At 35.9% G+C, this 17,879-nt stretch overlaps 1 protein-coding gene across 6 annotated transcripts in view; it reads left to right on the top strand.

Moving 5' to 3' along the window:
- Positions 1-3,942: 3,942 nt before the first annotated feature.
- Positions 3,943-17,879, top strand: part of LOC131158190 (uncharacterized) — a 50,530-nt gene continuing 36,593 nt past the window's right edge. Inside the window, exons 1-7 of one of the 6 annotated variants that reach the window (XM_058112870.1) lie at positions 3,943-3,970; positions 4,219-4,287; positions 4,883-4,934; positions 5,439-5,704; positions 5,800-5,874; positions 5,954-6,012; positions 6,150-6,285. In XM_058112870.1, coding sequence (XP_057968853.1) covers positions 5,452-5,704; positions 5,800-5,874; positions 5,954-6,012; positions 6,150-6,285 — 523 coding nt within the window. In that variant the 5' untranslated portion in view covers positions 3,943-3,970; positions 4,219-4,287; positions 4,883-4,934; positions 5,439-5,451. The other 5 variants (XM_058112872.1, XM_058112869.1, XM_058112874.1 and 2 more) reach the window with 5 other exon arrangements.

Raw genomic sequence — 17,879 nt, 5'->3', positions numbered from 1 at the left:
TAAGTCACTCTTCCTCACAAATGCACTATGTGGCCTACGTTGCAAGTGTCCATACCATCTGAGTCGTCTCACCCTTATCTTATCTTATATAAGAGTTATACCTAACTTACCACGAATATGTCCATTCCTTAATTTATCTTTCAATGTTATACCATTTATCCATCTAAGCATTCTCATCTTTTCAACTTTTACTTTTTGGATATTATGTTCCTTCATTGTCGAACATTCCAGTACATATAGTATAGCTAGTCTTATAGCTGTCTTATAAAACTTCTCTTTCAATATTAAGGGTATTCTATGATCACAAAGCACACTTGAAACACTTCTCCTTTTTACCCAACCTGTTTTAACTCTATGCATTACATCATTTTTGATTTCTCCTTCAGCTTGCATAATAGATCCAATGTATCGAAATCTACAAGTGTTATTAATTTCTTCATCATCAAGTTTAACTTTGTCTCCAATATTCCGCCTATTATTACTAAAATTACATTCATATATTCTATCTTATTTTCTACTTATCCTAAAGCCTCTATATTCCAAAACTTCTGATGAGAATCGACAAGCACCATTAAAGGATCCATTGCAAGTTCCATATGGGCCAATCACAAGGTCAAGAGCTAAGAAGATCAAGGAAGCAATGTAAGGATTGGTGCAATCCATTACAACGGGGGACGACATAGCCTAGTATTTAGTGTGGACTTTTTATTTCAATAAGTATAGGCATGTGGGCCTATTTTATGTTTATTAGTTATAGGTGTTTAGGGTTATGTTATTTGAATTTGAATTAAATTTAAATTTAAATTTGAATTTAAATTTGAATTTGAATTTGAATTTGAATTTGATTTTTGATTTTGAATTTGAATTTAAATTTAATTGGAGGGGTTTATAAATAGACTTGTAGCCACATTCTACAAAAAAAAATGACATTGAATAAAAATGTAAGGTTTTGTTTCTTCTATTGGTTCTTCAAAGAACTTTTCGAACTTATCGGGATTTCCCATGGCGTTCACCAACGACTTATCAAACGGCTTTCCACCACCATTTGTGGCGTCTTCCTTATACCAAGGTTCGTGTTTTGCACTAAACAACGGGTTGAGGTTGTATATACCAAAATTCTTGTTTGTCGTAAACAACGGGTCGAGGTCTACCATTCATATCTATCCAAAAATCTGATTTTTAGCTTTCTTGGGCAAGCATTCCAACATTGTTTGCTGGGTCTCAATGCGTGTCGATTGAGGTTCGCATCAACTTCTCTTCATAATTCTAACTTAGCCTCTACTCCGTCCTTAGTTTCGTCAATTAATACAATATCATCTGCAAACAATATACATCATGGAACCTCCTTTTGAATATTCTTAGTCAATTGGTCCATTACTAAAGCAAAAAGATAAAGACTCAAAGCAGATCTTTGATGTACACCCATGGTGATTGGAAATTTTCTAGTTTCTCGATATATAATCCTTACACTAGTCATTACTGCATTGTACATATCCTTAATGATATCGGTATACCTACCACATATACCCTTTTTTTCTAAAACCCACCATAGAACTTCCCTAGGTATCCTATCTCATATACTTTCTCAAGGTCAATAAATATTATATGCAAGTCCCTCTTCTTTTCCCTAAAATTTTCCTTTGATCTTCTTAAAAGATAAATAGCATATGTGATAGATCTCTCAGGCATAAAACCAAATTTATTTTCTGAGACCTTTGTTTCTAATCTTAATATTTGTTCAACTACCCTTTCCCATAATTTCATCGTATGACTCATAAGTTTAATTCCACGATAGTTATTACAATTTTGAATATCTCATTTATTTTTGTACATAGGTATTAAAGTGTTTTTCTTCTATTTGTTTAACATTTTCTTAATTTTTACAATTGTATTAAATAAATTAGTTAACCATATAATTCCGTTATCACCTAAGCATTCCAAACTTCAATTATGATGTTATTTGGTCCCATAACTTTGCCATTTTTCATCTTTTTTTAGTGCAAACTTAACTTTATTAACTCAAATTTTGCGAATAAATTTCATATTTTTAGTCTTTTCCTCATTTGACAATTCTAGGTTAAGGTCTTCTATTTGGTTTTCATTAAATAACTAACTAAAGTAACTTCGCCATCTTTCTTTAATGTCTTCGTCCTTAACTAAGACAATATCATCCTGACTTTTTATACATTTTACATTTCCTAAGTCCTTACTCTTCCTTTCTCTGCCTATAGCAAGTTTAAATATATTTCTTTCCCCTTCTTTTGTACCTAATGTATCATACAAACTATTAAATGATCTATATTTAGCTTCACTAATGTATCATACAAATTATTAAATGATCTATATTTAGCTTCACTAACGACATTTTTTGCATCTTTTCTTGCCTCCTTATATTTTTCAAAGTTATCTCTGTTTTTTACATTTTTGTCACGTTTTATGCCAAATTCTTTTTGTCTTTATGATTTTTTGTACATCTTTATCCTACCACCAACTCTCTTTGCTATTTGAAAATCTCCCCCTTGATTCACCTAAAATCTCTTTTGTTATATTTTTAATAGAGTTAGCTAATTTATTCCAAAGAGTATTTGTATCTATCTCATCCTTTATGGTCCAATTCCCATCTTTGATCATTTTATCTTTAAATTTTATTATATTTTCTCCTTTTAAGTTCCACTATCTAGTTCTCTTACACTGATTTATTTTATCATTTTTATTTTATTTTTTAATCATATATCTAACACTAAAACTCTATGTAGCGTGGTTAAACTTTCACCTGGAATAACTTTACAATCCTTGCACGATAAATGATCAACCCTCCTAATTAGAAAAAAAATCTATTTGACTTCTATTTTATTCACTTTTAAAGGTTATTAAGTGTTCTTCTCTCTTCTTAAAGCAAGTATTCATTATACTAAAATCATATGACATAGCGAAGTCTAAGATCATCTCCCCATACTCATTTTTGTCTCCATATCCATATCCTCTATGTATCATCTTATAATTTTTATTATCTCTTCCAACATGTCCATTCAGATTTCCTCTTATAAATATTTTCTCAGTCCCTAGTATGCCTTGTATAAGACTATCTATATCTTCCTAAAATTGTTTTTTAAGATTTTCTACTAAGTCGACTTGAGGAGCATAAGCACTAATGACATTTATTATCTGTTATCCTAATACCATCTTAAATTTTATAATTCTATCATCTACTCTAATTACATCCACTACGTTATCTTTTAAGTTTTTGTCTATGATAATGCTTACTCCATTCTTATGTTTTTCTTTTTCAGTGTACCAAAGTTTAAATCCTAATTTATCAATTTCTCTTACTTTCTCCCCCACCCACCCTTAATTTCTTGAAGGCAAATTATATTAATTCTTCTTCTGATCATTGTATCCATAATTTCCATTCTTTTACCCATAAGTGTCCCTATATTCTACGTTACTAATCTAATCATAGTTTCCTGAACTAACGTCTTTACTTACCTATGTCCAGAATGATGCAAGAACTCTCGCATATTTGACATCGTACCTGAGTGCCGACACGACGTGTCGCTTTGGAGCGACGACCTAACCCACCCTCGCCCACTTTTCGCTACACTCGGATGGTTCAAGTGTAACGCATCACTCGTAGGGGGACGCGTCAACAAATATTCGGTAATGATTCATATCATAGTGGTATGACAAATTTTACGCTAGCTATCAGCTACCTAACGCGACCCTCCTCCTTTATTCGGGTTTGGGACCGACTGTGTGTGAAAAAATTTGGACATTAAATGCGTCACAGGTGGAGAAGTAGAAACAAAAAATACACATTCTTAATTTTTTATAGTAGTTAACTTATGCTAAAATAAAGGCAATTTTGGGGCGTGGCAAACGCACGTGCGCCACGGCACGATTTGAAAAAGTTCAGCACCCACAAAGAGTTCGCCACCAACTTTTTAAAGTAAAGCAACCTTGAAACAGAGTGGTAATTAATTTTACCCCATGATATATGATTTCCTCAATTTATTTATTATCATTTGAACCATTTTCCGAAACCCACTCTGTCTGTCTTCCAAGGAATGTTTGAAGCTTTAAAATTCGCAGCTATCCCGGATTACGATATTTTTTTTCGCTTTCCGACGATGATGCTGTTGTTTGTCTTCGAAGCATTTGCTTGACTGTAAATGCCCATGAAGGAAGGCAAAATTTTTTAATTCTAGGGCTTTATTGCAGTTCTGATCGAGTCTGTCGTCCAACACACTTGCTGCGATGGAAACCTTCGGTTGTTCTGCTCTGAACAAGGTACTGTAATGGTAGCTTCTGCTCCAATTATTCCCTTCATCCCATATTGTAGATTTTTGTTTTGTATAATAATTTCCCCTTCTTCTTCTACCTTTCTTCTTCTTTAATTTATGATAGAATTTTATTGATTGCTGCTTTGGAATTCAGTTTCACTAAGTTGGCTTGGACAGCATTAAATTGTGTTCTCTATGGATTCTTTTGTACTGGAGTCCATGAATTCTCAATTCAATGATTAAGGCTGAATTGGGTTGTCAGTTTTAATCTTCTGTGTTTTCAAATTTTGTTCTATTCTTTTGTAGGGGATCATTTGCTTGCAAATTTCAGTGAATTTTTCTGTTTTAAAAAAATAGTAGTAATATTCTGATCTGCTGGTCTTTTTTCTAACTTATTATTTGTTGGGTTCTCACTTGTAGTTGAATTTTGCATTTGGACCTGATTTTTAACAAGTTAGATGAAGATGTCGATTAATTTACAATACAAGTTAGAAAAAGAAAAAGAAGAACTAGGACCGTTAAGTGTCATGAATTTCATGTGACTTGCTTGCAGTTGTGTAATTTTCTTCCTCATATGTTAATTTCTAGATTTGACCGTGCAGAAATTACCAGAAGTCGTGGTCTATCATCTAATCTTCTGAGAGGTGTGACGAGGTGAGAATCTATACAGAAAGTTAGCCAGTGTTTTAGAAAACCTTTTGGAGAGTTCTAGTTACTGTTGTTTGAATGCTGCTCGTGAGTAGTTGACTGCTTTGTTGGTTGGCATTTACTGCTGATTATCTGCCTTGTGATTGTTAGTGTACATGAACATAATTCATTGAATTTTGTTATTCTTTTGTTATTTGATCATTTACTCAGTCGAATATATGATCTATATTTTCTTATCACTTCATGATTTTGGATGGTTCTGCATGTATGTGATCATTTATTTCGGAGATAAAATATTTGTTCTTTTTTGATGTATTTACCACTATTGAGGATCATCTTGCTCGATTGGGTGCTTCTAGTTGCTTGCACTATTTCTTGCTTGATTGGGTGCTTGTAATTGCGTGCACTATTTCTTTAGAAGTTTTCCTTTCCAAGTCTAGATTTTTTTTAAGGGTGATTGTTTGTTTGTTCATTTGTTTTTCTTTTCATAAACTTGGTTGGAAGATATAGTAAACCTGAGGATATGGGATGCCTTTTATCTACGCCAAAAGATGCTGGTGGAATAAGAAGGCGGCCTGGAAACATTGGGGAAGTTTCTGTCTTTGTTCCTGGATTACGCATCCCTAAGCCTGTTGATTTCTCCCAGCCACTTGGTGAGTACTTGTCGAAGAGTTTAGTTGAGCGCCTGTCAGCTCTTAGAACTCGAATAGTTGTCATGGCTGGCCAAGAAGCTCCGATGATTACAAGAACAAGAAGGAAAACTGCTACTCAACATGGTTAGTACTTAGTTTTAGAGAAGGATGGTGTTGTAGGTTTGTTATTTGTTACAAAAATTAGGTACTGATATACCAGATCAAATTGTTTTCCGCAGGAGGTTCACCATTGTCAGATCTTCTGCAGGCTCTTGAAGATTATTTGCCAGTTTTGTTGGGACTAGTCAAAGACGGTAATACATTTATGATGCCATTTGCAGTATGACGTATCCTCTGGTTAGGACAATACCTGATGGTTATTTGTCTGTACAGGAAGCCACCTACAATACAAGGTACAATTTGTATGGGTTAATCAGGAGGATGATGCAGAGGTGGGTGTATATCATTTTTTCTTTTGTTTTTTTAGAACTGTTTTTTATTTTTTTGTTTGCTGCACTTTTTCCTATTGGGGTTTGATATATAGCCCTTCTGTGGAGTGTTGGCTTTAATATAAATCACTATCCTTCAGGAATCAGCCATCTGTAATTGTTGGTATGAGGTATTGTCTATTTTGCACTTGATGGCTATGATATCATTATCACAGGCCAACTTGTTGCTTCTTCCAAAGACATCTGCGGATGGTTACCAGGCGAGAGTATCGGAAGGTATGTGTTTAATGAAAAAACTAGCTGCTGTGAGCCATCTTGTTTTTTTGCTTGTTGCCCCTTTTTTTTTTCCCACTTTTTGATTATTAATCTTTTATTCTTGAAATTTTAAAACATGAACACACGTGGCTAAATTTAATTTATTCAAAAATTTTCACTAACGTGAAGTGTTCTGTTTGACTCTTCAGGACAGGTTAGCCACCCAAAAACAGAGTGAATCCTAATTAGCTGAATCTGTGCATTACACTGTAATACTTGGCTGCTACCTTATTCTGTACTTAGTAAAACTCATGGTTTTAAATAACAGTTGCGACCGTTATGTAACGGTTTTTTGGGTTACCAGTTACACTCCGCAAAATTGGTGGGAAGAAAAATCATGGCTGTAGTGGCTGTTACAGACTGCAACTGTTACGTAAAGGCTGCTACGACTATTACGTAACCACTACAGGACTGTTACACTGAAAAATTTATTTTATTTTTTTACCTTTTCTTCTCACTTTTTCCCTCTCTTTCATAAATCATTCTCAATATTGGTGTGGCAAGAGGGGAAAGGATTATAATGAGGACGACAATGATACACAATTTACTATTTCTTTAAATACTCACAAGAGATGCATTAATTAACAATTTAAAAATGCTAACTTGTTAGGAAAATATTTTATTTTGATAATATTAGTAATGCAACATTTATGTTCTATATTTTTCAATTTCAACATTCTTTCTTTTCTAGCTATTTTATATTTGTATTATTCGTATGCCTTATGTGTCTAATAGATTAATGGAGTGTATAATGTATTTTGTTTTATTAATTAATTTAGCACACATAAGAATTTATCATAGATAAGAACACTGAGAAGCATAAATATGTGCACACACACATAATTTTTCTATCGATGGTGGTTTGAAACAAATGTAAACTTGTTGCCCTTACCAAATAACTTAGTTACTCGAACTAAAGGATCCAAAATACACTAAAACTATTTCTAAGAAGGGCTAAAAGCTTAAAACATGCAAGTATGCTAATATGCACAAGGTTGTGCGTGCTTCAAAAAAATTCACGGCCGTTACACCCGCTTACTGTTATGTAACATCTGCTACTGTCGCTTCTTGTTACACCCGTTACCGTTACGTTACGCTACCCACTGCCGCGATTTGAAATCATGGTAAAACTAAATTTTGAAGATACATCTGTTCCAAATAAGAGGAATCTATCAATCATACTATTTTGGCCATTGTTTGGCTTGCTCATGAAGATACATATTTATATCCATTGAGCAGTTCTCTTGGGCTGTAATATAAAATATGGGAATGTAAACGAGCTTCTTTTTACACATTCTAAGCTTAAATGTAGAGGCAAAAATTCTTGTGGAAATGCCTGTGGGATGAAGTGAAATATTTGTCCTTCTTCTTGTCTGAATGCATATCATAAGCACATACATGTGTTGAAGCTTATTGGTATCATTTATTGTATACAATGTAGATTGTAGATCATCACCTAAGCTAGAAATTGACTATGCTCAGGAGTCTGGACCAGATGCAATAAAGGTTGAGTTGGGGTTGCCTCCGCTGACTTATCAACAGTTAGCTTAGTGCATGTGTAGATAAAATAGACTTTTGGCTGTTTTCATTATGCCCTTTTGTTAAGTTACCAGGGAACTTCATTATGAAAGCTATTGGGTGGAAAACAGAACTTAGATCCAGTTATTGTGTATGCTCAGAAATGGAGAGAACTTTAACTGCTTTGTTTTGTTGCAACCCTAACATTTTTCCATTGGCAGTGCTATTATGACAGAAACAGTCCCATCAATTTGTGTTAGATTGTTTTAGAGAAAGAAGAAGAGAGAAAATAAGAAAGCACAAAGCAACAGTAGCACAAGGTTGCAATTTTAATTGATTCTAGTTATTCAATTTTATTAACATTTTTGCTATTAATAAAATATCATATTTTCTGAGCATTTGATTTTCTAACTTTTTTCTAGAGTTATATTTATTTTTATAATAAGTATTATGTGCTCCTACTAACAAACATCCTAGATCAACCCTTGATTGTGTGTAGCTGTTTTTCTGCACTTATTTACAATATCCAGATTAACTTGGAAGACAGAAATGATTTAAAGGTGTATGTTGGACCAAGAAAATTGTTTATTGAGATTACATGTGTTGGCACATATGCAAAGATTTTGGAAAACTAGAGGTCTTCTTGAGATGACTTAATGATTTGGTTTTCACCCATGGAAAGGATTTGCTATCCTTTTCATTGTGGAATATTGTTTAGTATCTCAATATTGTCACCATATTGTGTGACGCAGGACCAATTGGCACGAGAAGAGGATGCAGGAAAATAAGAGAAAAAAATGGAAAATAAACAATAGACTGAAAGAGAGTAAAAATAAAGACAGAATTCAATTAGGATTCAATGCTCAATATTCCAATCTACCTCTTATTGTTACACATCAAGCCTTAATATGGACTTTTTGTAATAATAAATGAGTGAACAATTTCTAGGAATTAATATAAAATCCTAATTGATAAAACATAATATCAAATCCCTAAGAATTGACCAACAAATAATTCTAAAACATTAAAATAAAAAAACCTTAGATGATCAAAAAGACCCTATCTTATGTCTATGCCTTTGGCTATGGTTGACATGACATTCTTGTCGAGCGTGATCCTTATAAATTGCCCTGTGGTGAGAAAAACTTGTCGCTAATGAGGAAAGATGGATGTGTTGCTCCAATAGATTTGGATCTAGGCGACAAAAGTCACAACTCATCCTCGGTAACCCACGTGGAGTCTGAAGTAAGGCAATTTGTCCACTTCACAAGGTATTGTTTATACCTTCCTTGTATATATGCAGCATGCTTGTTTTCTAGAATGCTCTCAACACAAGTTGCAAAAGAGGGAGAAGATATGGAAGCTTTGGAACTAGAACTCATGGACACAACACTTAAGAAGGTGAAATATTTGCATGTGCAAGAGAAGGCTCAAAGGTCCCTCCATAAGGGTTTAAATCCTCAATGTTGAAAATCGGACTAATGCTCGTACTGGATAATGGTTCAAATGCAAAAGCATTAGGGCCAAAAGGACAAAGAATGCAAGAAGGGCCAGAAGCACAAACATGTAATTTCTTAAAAGATTGCTTGGGATAATGTTTAGGATGGATACATACTTATTTAATTCAACATGTCTATGGTGAACAACTCGGTTGGCATATATGAGTAGGTATAAGGTGGGTAGGGTAAGGTCAACAGGGTGGCATGGGAAATAACCATGGATGGTTTCAAAAGAACTCCTTCCAGTTTCCTAAATTTTTGTATGCGAATTCTGCAGTTGGTAACAACAAATCGCACGTTCCAGGCTTTGTCCCCTACTATGCACCTAAGCAAGTCATCTGAACTACGATTAACGACCTTAATGGAAAACAGCTGAAAGCTTTAGCTGGGTGCTGAACAATTTCCACAAGGTCTTCGAAAAGTAACAAATTTCACATCCCTATCAGAGTATTGACGTGGGCAACCATGGAGCTGAATGATTTCACAAAAGAAGAGCTTGGCTATGTGTGAAGCATCATTGATTTTACTACAAGGAATGAAATATGCCATTTTTGAGTACATATCGACAACCTCAAGAATAGAATGATGACCCTAACAACCCTAGAATAAAGTAACATAATGGTTCGAATTGTCCTCTCTTTTGAGAAGGTCTTTCATTATATAAGCAAGACTACTAGTTATACAAAGGGAACTTAAATTTGTACGTATTAATTACACAGAGTGATCTTAGGAAGCTATATATGGTAAGCCAGCTGATTTACAAAGTGATTTTAGGAGGGCTACACATGGTAAGCTAAATCTTCTCTCCTATTTATGAAAGTATATACAGCCTGGATTCATAGCTATTAACAAGGCATAATTTATGGTCTTCTATTGACATCCCCCCTCAAATTGATGCGGGTTATCCATAAGCATCAATTTGTTTGTAAGAAAATTATGTCGTTGCCGTGTGAGAGCCTTGGTGAAAATATCTGCCACTTGAAGATTGCTAGACACATGAGGAAGAGAGATATTATGAGCTCAAATGCCTCACGGATGAAGTGGCAATCAACCTCAATATGTTTAGTGCGTTCATGGAAGATGGGTTTGGTTGAAATGTGAATGGAACTAATATTATCTGCTTGAAGAGAAGTAGGATCACCTGGAAAGAAGCCAAGTTCAGCCAATAGCCCTCGGAGCCAATGTATCTCAATGCAAGCTTGGGATATGGCCCTATATTCGAACTCAATAGAAACACAATCCTGTTTCTTGCTTTTCCAAGAAATAAGAACTGGACCAAGAAACATACACCAACCCGTAGTAGAACGCTGAGTGTCACTACACCCGGCATAATCAGCATCACTATATGCTACAAGATCAAGTGAAGTACAAGCAGGATAGAAAAGTCCCCGCAAAGCACCATGGACATAGTGAATGATTCATTGAACTGCAGCCATATGAAGGTGCCAAGGAGAAGCCATGAACTGACTAACCTGTTAAACTGTGTAAGAAATATCAGGTCTAGTAATTGTAAGATAGACCAAGCTGCCAACCAGCATACGATAGGCTACAGGGTCTGATAACAAGTCACCCTCTTCTTTGCAAAGCTTGAGATTAAGTTCCATGGGAGTATCAAGAGGGGTAGAGTCCTGGAGACCAGCAGCAGCCGCCAAATCTTGGACATACTTGTGCTGTGACAGAAAAATACCATGCGAACCAGCAGTAGTTTCTAGACCAAGAAAATACATGAGAGATCCCAGATCCTTCATGTGAAAAGAGTCCTGTAAATACTACTTTAATTGAGAGATCATAATTGAATCAGTACCCGTGATGATTTTGTCATCAACATACACCAAGAGAATGACAACACCAATCTCAGTTTTGCGAAGAAACAAAGATGCATCATACTTGTTTTTGAGAAAAGCAAACTTGAGTACGGTAGAAGTAAATTTCTCATACCATGCACAAGGGGCCTGTTTGAGATCATACAAGGAGTGACGCAACTTGCACACTGCCGAAGGAGGGGTGGAAAGTAATACTGCAGGAGGACGCATATAAACATCTTCCTTGAGATCCCCGTGAAGAAAGGCGTTCTTCACATCCATTTGGTGCAAAACCCAATTTTGAGAAGCGGCAATAGCGAAAATTGTGTGGATGGTGGTCATTTTGGCCACCGGAGCAAAAGTTTCCTCGTAATCTACTCCATATTCTTGATTATTTCCAAGGGCTACTAAGCGGGCTTTATACCTTTCCAAACTACCATCAGACTTAACCTTAATTGATTAGACATGCTTACATCCAAGTGGAGTCACACCTGCAGGACAATCCGCCACTTCCCAAGTCTTATTAGCCTTAAGAGCACATAGTTCCTCCTGCATGGCCTGCTGCTAGCATTTCTCTTTGACTGCCTCTGAGTAACCAGTAGGAATAGCAATAGAAGATAGAGTGGCAGACAGTGCAGAAGTAGTAGTATCTGTCATACGTGACGGGAATCCATAACGGTCAGGAGGACCAGATACTCTAGAGGAGCAGCGCAAAGGAGCAGATGGCAAGACAGGAGCAGAAGGGGGCAGCACTGGAGGTCTCCGCTGGTATACCATGCCTGGCTGGAACCTTTCAACATGAGTACTAGGAGCAGCAAGAGAGCAACGGAAGACTCCGGTGAGGAAGACATAGGAATGAACCATTGATTTTTTTTAAAAAGCACATTCCTTGAAACACAAACCCGATTAGAGTTTGGATCATAGCATAAATAACCCTTTTGTGTGACACTATATCCCAAGAAGGCACAATGGATGGATTGGGCTGAAAGCTTGTTTCTGTCTGGTGGGGGAAGATGCATAAAGCATACACACCCAAAATGTGAAGATTTGTTTAGGTAGGATTGTGATGATAAAGCATGAAATATGGAGACTCGAAATCCAAAACTTGGGAAGGAAGTCTATTTATAAGAAAGGTTGCTGTTGTAAGTGCTTCTACCCAAAACGTAGGAGGAACCGAAGACTCGATGAGCATGGTCCAGACAACATCTAAAAGATTACAATTCTTTTGTTCTGCTACTCCATTTTGTTGTGGAGTTTATGGACAAGAATGTTGAGAGATATATACCTTTCGATTGCAAGAAAGATTGGAACTCATGAGACATATATTCCCCACCCGAGTTGGACCGAAGAATTGCGGCAGCTGAAAATTGAGTGTCAACAAGAGCTAAGAACAGTTTGAACATGTGAAAAACTTCTGATTTGTGCCGCAAGAAATACACCCATGTATATCTGCTGTAGTCATCGATAAATGCAACAAAATATTTGTATTGGGCATGAGAAATAATAGGACTAATACCTCAGACATCACTATGAATGATCTCAAAACTGTGGGTGGTTCTACTTCCTTCAGAAGGAAAGGGTAGAGTCTTACTTTTGCCAAGTTTACTAGTTGCACAATCAGGAAACATAGTGGAAGAAGAATGCTCTTTCTTATTCAATAGACCAGATTTCAACAAATAAGATAGAACCCTAGAATTAAGATGACCAAGGCGCTTAAGCTTTGTGGAACAGGTAGTTGTAGAGAAAAGAGACATACATTCTTAGGCTCCTTCGCTATCAACTACCCTGACGTCTGATCCTGCACAACACAACCACCATGAGTAAAATGTACATCATAATTTTGGTCCGCAAGCTGGCCAACAGAAACTAAATTCACAGAGAGATTAGGTGATACAAGAACATCCTTAGGATACATCACCAACTGCCACAATGGGTAGAGCACTACCATTGGCTGTTTGAATATGTGAAGAGCCACAATATTCTCTGACATTACTTAAACCATGGAGAGAATTAGTCATATGATTAGAAGCACCCGAGTCTAAGATCCAAGAGGGATATGGAGAACCAGTACCTTGAAGACCCAACGCTGAAAATGCACTCACAATCATTTCTTGCACCATTTCTTGAGTTAGAAAAGGTGTTGGAGGCTGTAAAGCAACAGCAGAAGTTGCAGCAGTAGCTGCAGGCATAGCTGTCTGTAAGTCACCGGTAACAACAGCATGATAGACCTTGTTGGAGCATGAAGGACGAATAGTACAGTTCTTAATAATGTACCCCGGCTGCTTGCAGTCATTACAAAATTTCTGAGGACAGTTAATATGACCATATTTCTTGCAACTATAGCACTGTGTGGTGCTCATGTCTCGACCCTTCCCCTTTGCCATGAGCAGCATAGGCAACTGAGACAGTATTAGAAGCAACACGAGACTGCTCCATAATATTCTGAGTATTGAGGCGTTGTTCCTCACGCAAGAGTTCTCCAAAACAGGCCTCCAAAGTCGGAACAAGATCTCTATTTACTAGAGAGGCATGAATAGATTCAAAGTCAGGTCTCAATTTCATTAGAAATTGGTCTCTTTGGCTGGTTTCGTGTACGTGTTGTACTGTCACCAATCCTGCCTCCAATCCTTCTAGAGAGACCATGGCTGTAACAAGGTCGGAATAATCATTCCACAAAATCAGAAAACCAGAGTGGTAGTCTTGAACTGATAGAGTCCCTTGAGTATAGTTAGCAATGGCCAACTCAAGCTGGAAGCGCCTAGCATTGTTTTCTTGGTTATAGACTTGCTTGAGATAATTCCACATAGCCTTTGCAGACCTATGAGGACGCAGAGAAAGAATCAGATGTGGCTCCATAGAACCAAGAATCTAGGACGTGATTTGATTATCTTTGGCATCCCAAGCTGCCTTGTCGGCCACAGGCCTTTCCGCTGTAGATCCCCCTTTGCTGCTGCAATCTATGTCCCCACAACTCTTTACCCTTGAGAAAGGTCTCCAATTGAAACTCCCAGGCAGCATAATTTTTTCCAGTGAATCTTACTCAAACATTATCTGACTTCTCCATAAGTACCGAGGCCATGACTGAGAAAACCAGGACTGAGATTTCTTAGAGAATAGCTCTGATACCATAACAGAATGGGTCGAATTGTTCTCTCTTTTGAGAAGGTCTTTCATTATATAGGCAAGACTGCCAGTTATACAAGGAAACTATATATGCACATGATAATTGCACAAGAGTGATATTAGGAAGCTATATAAGGTAAGCCAGCTAATTTACATAGAGTGATTTTAGGAAGCTATACATGGTAAGCTAAATGTCCTCTCCTATTTATGAAAGTATATACAACCTAGATTAATAGCTATTAACAAGGCATAATTTATGGCCTTCTATTGACATAAAGTGCTTGCTAAGATTCTTCCCAGTTATATGAGGAAGTGGAAGTTGGAGAGGAGTATATAGGCCAGTGTTATGCTTCTTGGCCTTGGCTAATTGGCAAGTGCTACCTCAGGACGCGATCTAGCATCATCTTTCTTTAAGGAGGGCCAATATAACCTGTCTTCAACTACAAGAGTAGTTTAATCCCTACCAAACTGGCCAGCAAGGCCTAATTTAGCATGAAGCACGAATTGAATTTTTTTCTTCATTTTAACTCTCTTTTAATTTCTTGTTTATTTTCCAATTGTTTTCTCTTATTTTCCTGCATACTTCTCTTGTGCCAATCGGTCCTGCATTGTATTGCCACCGATTGAAGTTTCCATATTTGACATACTACTTCCATTTTGGCTGATAAATTGTTATGAAATTTCTGAATGGTATTAGACTTACAATTTTTTTTTTTTTTTGGGGGGTGGGGATGGGGAGGGGAGTACGAAAAATGTATTAGAAACCAGAATTAGAATTTCAACAAGGTCTTCCAAAAGTAACCAATTTCACATCCCTATTAGAGAGAGTTGATGTGGGCAAACCTATCACGAAAGAAGAGCTTGGGTATGGGTGACGCATCACTGGTTTTACTACAGGAGATGAAATGTGCCATTATCAAATACCTATCAACCACCACAAGAATAGAAGGATGACCCCTAATGGTTTTAGACAACCCTAAAATATAGTCCATTCTAAGAGCCTTCCAAGGTGTGTGAGGAAGTGGACATGGAAGAGGAGTATATAGGCCAGCGTATACTTCTTAGCCTTCGCAAATTGGCAGGTGTGACACTGGGACAGAATCCTAGTAATATCTCTCTTTAAAAAGGGCCAATAGAACCTGTATTCAACAAAAAGAGTGGTCTTATCCCTACCAAACTGGCCAGCAAGGCCTAATTGAGGATTAAGTACAGATTGAATTTGGTCTTCATTTTTTAACTCTTTTAATTTCTTGTTTATTTTCTTACTGTTCTCTCTTATTTTCCTGCATCCTAGTGCCAATTGCTGATAAAAATTATTACAAAAAATTTCCGAATGGTATTAGATTCTTAGAACTGAGAGGAGGAAGAAATTGTATCGGAAACCAGATAGAAAACCTGTTTAATCTATAAGAAACTTACTGGAAAAAGAAAAGATTTGGATAAGTTCTGTGACATTATAATTCTACATGCTTTCTTCTGTAAAACCCAAGCATATAGTGGTAAAAAGCAATCTGCCTAAAAGGATTGAGACATATTAAAGACAAGTGTTTCAATCAACGGCTGAAATAACAAATGAGAATTTCAAATCAAATCCTATATATATATATATATATATCCATATCCATATGCAACGGACAAGCGTATGATGGGTGAAAACTTAGTTGACAATTTTTGAATACCCTGCACTTTTTACTTTTGAAATAGAACACTGAAACAGGGACCTTAGTTGCAGATGTGATGTAAAAACCTGTACTTTTGATTGGAAAAAGCTTAATGCTCTAAAAATATAACTTCTTTCTCAACATAAACAGAAACATAAGAAGGGTGAGGTGAAAACCTTCAGAAGGATTGTGCTCTAGCCTATTGAATCTTGAACTTGTGTGAAAAGCTCAAGATGAATGAGGCAGAAGATGCAACAGAAAAGATTGGTGTGAATCATGAGGTGAATAAGCAGCTGAGGAAAAGAAAAATGAAATTATGAAAAGAAATTTTGTCTCCCTTTCTAACATCCATTTGTGTATGTGTCATACATATTGGAATTAGATGACATACTATTACTAGTGTGCATGGTTTCTTCGTTGTTGATATTCTATTGAAACAAATATCAAAATTGGAGTTCATAACGTCCATAGTGTACATGTCATGCATATTGGAATTAGATGGCATATGTATAAACCAGTTGTGCACACATGCAATGTGCATAATTTGCAGCTTTCTAGACATGAGAACATAAAGACAATTGAATCAGAAGTAGATTTGGTATTTTTTAAAAAGATAATCAAGTGAGAAATTTTAAAAACCAATTGAGTTAGGAATAAGTTTGGCATTTTTGGGAAAAACTGGAAATGAGAGAGAGATGTGAATTCGGATTGGCTCATTTTGATTCAATCATTTAGAAGTCAGGTTTACTCAATTTTGATTCAGTCATTTTAATTTATTAGAAGGATATTGTTGACATCGGATTTTGGTCCAGGGTACACTAATAAATAGCAAATTGCTTATGTATGGCGATCCCCAAACAAGATAGTTAAATAGGGTGAAGTAGACTCGAAAGATACAAAAGATAAAAAATGCGGAGTCGCCACCTTTATTAATTTTTTTTTATGGGGAAAACAAAGGAAAAAATTCTAAAAGGTCTACGGTCTAGAGAAAATAGGTTTGGGAGTATGTTTGAGTGTAGGGAAGGTGGTGGGCCAACCATTCTAAGGGTGATTAGCCATCCAACACCCTACAACACCCGTTCAGAGAACGGTTACCTCTATGTGTGTGTGTGTCCTAATTAAGAAAAAAGAATAGGAAGAAAGCAAGGAAAATCTCCTTTTGATCATCCAGTGAAGAATCACTATACAAGAGTCCAAAGAAACAAGGCTAAAAGACCTATAATTTTGTTTGAAAAGAGGAATTGACCTCAGAATATCCCAATTTTTGAAAAAAAGAAGAGATAATGAAAAAAGGTTTTGATTGATTACCTTAGATTCAAAGAAGACTCATTCCTTTGGAATTATGATTTAGAAAATCTCAGCATCAAAGTTTTAATTTCAATCGTGGATTGGATGATGTGAATGAGGTTTCTGGTTTGAATTTTGAATAGGTGATTGAATTTTAAAAGATTAATGTTGATGGAGTAGAGGATTCCTTGATTGATACCAAGCTTTAATAAAGGGTTGAAATAATTCATCATTAATGAAGAGTTGAAAATATTAGATGGACTATCAAAGTTTAATGTCAAGATAGGGTTGACTGTTAATTGAGGATTTTGAAAATCCCTGATTGATTATTAGGGTTTTAATGCAAAAAATGGGGTCAACCCTTGATAGGATATTTTAAAAAACCTTGATTGGAAATCAGGGTTTTAATGCAGAGATTTAGTCAACCCTTGTTTGGAGTTCTGAAAATCCCTAATCAGAGATTAGGGTTTTAATGTTGGGATTTAGTCAACTCTTTAATTGGAAGCTTGAGAATCTTGGATATTTAAATTATTCTAATTTGATTGAGTATTTTAATTAAGGTAATCATCATTTATGAATAGGATTTGAAATTTTGAAAGAGAAAGATTTTTCAATTTGACAAAAAAAAAAAGAGTTTTTGAAAGACTGCTAAAATTTATCATTGA

Source organism: Malania oleifera, chromosome 6 (genome assembly GCF_029873635.1).
Source record: "Malania oleifera isolate guangnan ecotype guangnan chromosome 6, ASM2987363v1, whole genome shotgun sequence".
Classification (NCBI taxonomy): domain Eukaryota; kingdom Viridiplantae; phylum Streptophyta; class Magnoliopsida; order Santalales; family Ximeniaceae; genus Malania; species Malania oleifera.
This window is presented reverse-complemented; position numbering and strand designations above follow the sequence as displayed.